The sequence below is a fragment of the Rhodnius prolixus genome, unplaced genomic scaffold (genome assembly GCF_049639745.1).
Source record: "Rhodnius prolixus isolate KJV_2025 unplaced genomic scaffold, Rpr scaffold_15, whole genome shotgun sequence".
NCBI lineage: Eukaryota > Metazoa > Arthropoda > Insecta > Hemiptera > Reduviidae > Rhodnius > Rhodnius prolixus.
In genome coordinates this window covers 6502999-6506997 of record NW_027411605.1, presented here as the reverse complement: position 1 = coordinate 6506997, position 3999 = coordinate 6502999, and the positions used below count along the sequence as shown (strand labels likewise).

Here is a 3999-nt window from a genome sequence, read left to right as displayed (position 1 = left end):
AGTTAGAATCTTCTGGCCTTCTCAATATTTAGTGCTGCTGTCTGCAGGCATGTTTGTAATTTAATGCTTAATGCTGTCTTATTAGACATCCTAGACTAAAGTTTATTTAGGTTTAGATTCAGAATTTCAGATAGTGAATCAGTAAGAAGAAACCTTATCATTTACGATTTTGTAGAAAAGTGTGGTTTTACTAATGCTCCAGAAAATGGAATTAATTATTTGATGTTTGTTTTCTACTCGTGATTTAGCAAGTTTTTTTTTTCATTTAATAAATATAATTGATGTTACTGGATATAGTTCGAAAGTAATTGTAACATAAGACAACTAAGTGAATAATCTCTAAGGACAACTTCCTCATCATTTCTCTTGTTACATGAATTAATTAATCTCAAATTAGGTTAATTTCAATTATTTATGCATGAAATCGTATTTCATTAAGTTGTATAATTCGTTAAGGAGTTTGCAGATTAGAGCCACACTAACTATATCTAATTCAAAGCTTTAGTGCATATCTGGTAATCCAAAATCTTGATACATAGATGAATTGTTTATTTAGACAAGTTATTAATTTGCAATATGATAAAAATTCAACCTTTCTTAGTCACCTTAACTACCTTTATTTAAAATAAAAAATTGTGGCATGACAACAACTCATGACGTAACAGTATTATTTGCGATATAGTTTAAAATTACTTGTCCGTGCTTAAGGCATTTTGTTTAATGTTTTAGACACAAGAGCGCCACGTTATATTTCCATCAAAACAATAACTATTTAAATTATTGTAGTGCTAATCATGCATCAGGTTATTGTCGGAACGCTGCCGAAAGTCCTTGCTACCTTGCAGCCTCGAATTAATGTAAATTTCGCCCGGCAAACGAAATTTACTATGAACGTAATAACACGAGGTTTGTGTGAGTATAACGGAAATCAGTTTATGAAAAATAGTTATACATTTTGTAATGCCAGTTTAGCAATCAACACCTCCTTACCCTTTTTAAGTGGTAAACAAATTCATAAACAACAAAGGAGACATTTTTCTAATGACCATCTGGATGGAAGAGCTTTTTATAACTGGGTGGCAGAAAGTACTCCTGTTGAATATACCAAGGATTTTCTTGTGTCAGTGCATGATTTCACAGGATTACCATGGTGGGGCACAATTATCTGCACGACGATTGTACTCAGAAGTGCCGTAACTCTACCACTCGCTGTTTATCAGGTAAAAGATGTTTATATGTTCATCCTTAATTTTAGTTTTAAAATTTCTAACATAATTTTCATTATTTAGGCTTACATAATTTCAAAAGTGGAAAATCTAGCGCTTATCGAAATGCCTGAAGTAGCGAGTGAAGTAAAAAAAGAAGTTGCCTCTCTTGCTTTAATAAACAAGTGGGATGACAGACGAACGCGAATAGTGTATAAGAGAATGGTGATTAACTTCAAACATTTTCATAATTCTACTTCTGTATTTATATGTATTATAATAGACGGTTATTCTATTTTAGCTGAAAAGAAGATGGGACAACTTGGTTGTGAGAGACAATTGCCACCCTTTAAAAGGAACGATAACACTTTGGTTTCAGCTGCCAATGTGGGTTTTCCTCACCGCTGCGTTGCGTAATATTGCCTACCTGAACCCGATTGCGGACGCAGGTATGATAAGAGTAAGATCTGTATTGATTTTTCTTTTCTTTCATTTCTTTAAGGCTTTTGAAGTCATTTGCAAACCGACTTTTTTTAGTGCACTCCCAGCGCTGGCCACTGCCAGCCTTCAGACACCGAGCTCTTAATAGCTCCTAGTAAGAAAAAAAATTTAAGCCTGGCTGGTCTCAAACTCAAAATCTCCGGTTAGGGAGTCTAATGCACTAACCTCTTAGTTAATTCGTTACTTTGCATTTCTTCTTTATTTTGTAAGTTATCGGTCAGATTGATAGATAATTAATACAACATTTTTTATGTAGAATTGGGTGGACATTTCTATTATTCTATATTTGAGATGATGATGAATCCTTGGGTTAAAGAGTGTTCAATAACTGATTTTTAATTATTTAAAATTTATTATCTAGTAATTTGTTGTGTAAGAACATATGTTTAGACACGAGCAATAAAAGTGATTCGATAGCAAACTAGTTATTTATAAATTAGAATATTAATACCTTGAATTTAATTATTCAAGATACAATTTAGTCATCCTCGCCAATAAAGTGATAAGAGACTATGTTGCTCTAAAAAGTTTACCCATCTCCTTTGCTAGAAGTGCCCTTAATCCAATTTTCTTGGAAAAATGTTTAAAATAAAAGTTGAAAGGCCTTTTTTTTTTTTTGAGAAATGAAAAGTTGTGACAGTACTTCTGATCACTTTTATGGTTTTGAGTACCCTAACTTCCAATTATCAGACCCATTTTATAAATGCATGGGCTTCTCTTTGATGCTACATTTTAAATGTCGATAAATTCTCTGATTTGTTGGGTGTGGCCTTTTTTTTTCTACAGCCGAACTAAAGGCAAGTAGAGAAAATCCCCATAAGATCTCACCCCATAACTCTTAAGTTAGTTGTAAGGATTAATGAGTTCTCACTCTTTTCGTCATTGATAAATTTTCTGTGTTTAAAACTACTTCTTTTCTGATGTATTATTCATTGATGTTATTTATTTGGGCCTGTAATATAATAGAAGTGAAATAAACAGCTTAAGAGCCAGATTTTGATATTCCTGCTTAATGAATTGATTGCAGCCGCTCAAGTACAATATCTTCAGATGTGTGTCGGAGGCTTTCTTTGGATTCCTAATTTAACGTTACCCGATCATACGTGGTTCCTTCCTGCAGTACTGGGAATTTCTAATTTAACTATAATTGAGGTAATATAGACTAAAATTGCAAATGATCTTGATTTATTATTAGTACTCTATATGGTGTAGCGTTTTTGTTAATCATTATTTATTTGAACTTAGACAATTAAGAATTGTCCAAAACTAAGATTCTCTTGTCAATCCAATTATTTATCTTTAGCTGAGTTTAAAGAATAAATTATAATATAGTAGCACTTTATTTTACAATTAGAAATACATGGTATGAAATATCGCAAGAAATTAAACCAAATAAAACACAGAACTATAGACGTGCACCCAATCTGCATGTGCTAATTATAGTTCAGTTGTGGTAGCACACTCTCGATAACCAACTAGGAATGTGCAACTCCCCAGCACTTCTTGCCGCTACTTTTTCCTCGATGCGATAAATAAACAAAATACTATTTTTTAAAAAAGGCTGTATTTTCAGAAGAGTTTGAAAAACTTCAACCGTATGCTTTCTTTTTTTCTTTTTCTTTAGTTGAGGCACCATTACAATGTCGAACAAGTGCTATTCATGGCACATTGAGATAGACCTACCTCGCCTGCAAGTTTTATAATACTTATTAGAAGATTAGCTCCTCTTAAAATGGCTGTATGAACTTGGGATCTTGGTAGCTTTGACATTTCCTTTTTTCTTTCAAATCTCCTTCCAGAAAATTTTTAAACTAATATTGTGCAAGAAAAATTCAAAACATTGGCCCAACCTAACAAATTCTAAAGCTGTTAGGCCTTTTGTCAAAAAAAAGTTTTCAGTATTGAATGAATTTCAAAATTTTGGTACTTTATTAAATAAACATAACAATCCCAACTCTATTACATACTGAAAAATAAATATCAATAATAAGTATTAAGTGAACAAAGTGCAATATCAGCCCTAATTTAGGTGAACAGTTCTTCCAGTTAAATGAATAAAATCTTTTATTACACTTTTCCTAAAAGGAAAAGATTATTTTGATGTTCACTTCGTTGCAGTTGCAAGCTCTAAGAAGAGTGCGTCAAGGACATAATTTTCAGAGGTACGTCACTAACTTCTTTCGATGCTTGAGCCTTGCCCTGATACCAATTTCCGCAACGGTGCCTTCCGTACGTAAATCATTTTCTAAATTATTAATAATACAATATTAATATTAACTAGATATTTATAAAG

At 32.3% G+C, this 3999-nt stretch overlaps 1 protein-coding gene across 1 annotated transcript; it reads left to right on the top strand.

Moving 5' to 3' along the window:
• The first annotated feature begins 104 nt into the window (after positions 1-104).
• On the top strand, positions 105-3935 carry LOC141454973 (cytochrome c oxidase assembly protein COX18, mitochondrial). Its single transcript, XM_074129717.1, has 5 exons — positions 105-1220; positions 1290-1430; positions 1507-1665; positions 2734-2858; positions 3825-3935. The coding sequence occupies exons 1-4, from the start codon at positions 795-797 to the stop codon at positions 2791-2793; spliced, it is 786 nt and encodes a 261-aa protein (XP_073985818.1). The 5' UTR covers positions 105-794; the 3' UTR covers positions 2794-2858; positions 3825-3935.
• Positions 3936-3999: the final 64 nt, after the last annotated feature.

What these genes read in the sequence shown, in the direction of transcription:
- LOC141454973 (XM_074129717.1), top strand. Translation starts at nt 795, where the DNA reads ATGCATCAGGTTATTGTCGGAACGCTGCCGAAAGTCCTTGCTACCTTG. An exon ending in TACCACTCGCTGTTTATCAG is followed by an intron (nt 1,221 to 1,289) that starts GTAAAAGATGTT and finishes TTCATTATTTAG; the next exon opens with GCTTACATAATTTCAAAAGT. An exon ending in GAATAGTGTATAAGAGAATG is followed by an intron (nt 1,431 to 1,506) that starts GTGATTAACTTC and finishes ATTCTATTTTAG; the next exon opens with CTGAAAAGAAGATGGGACAA.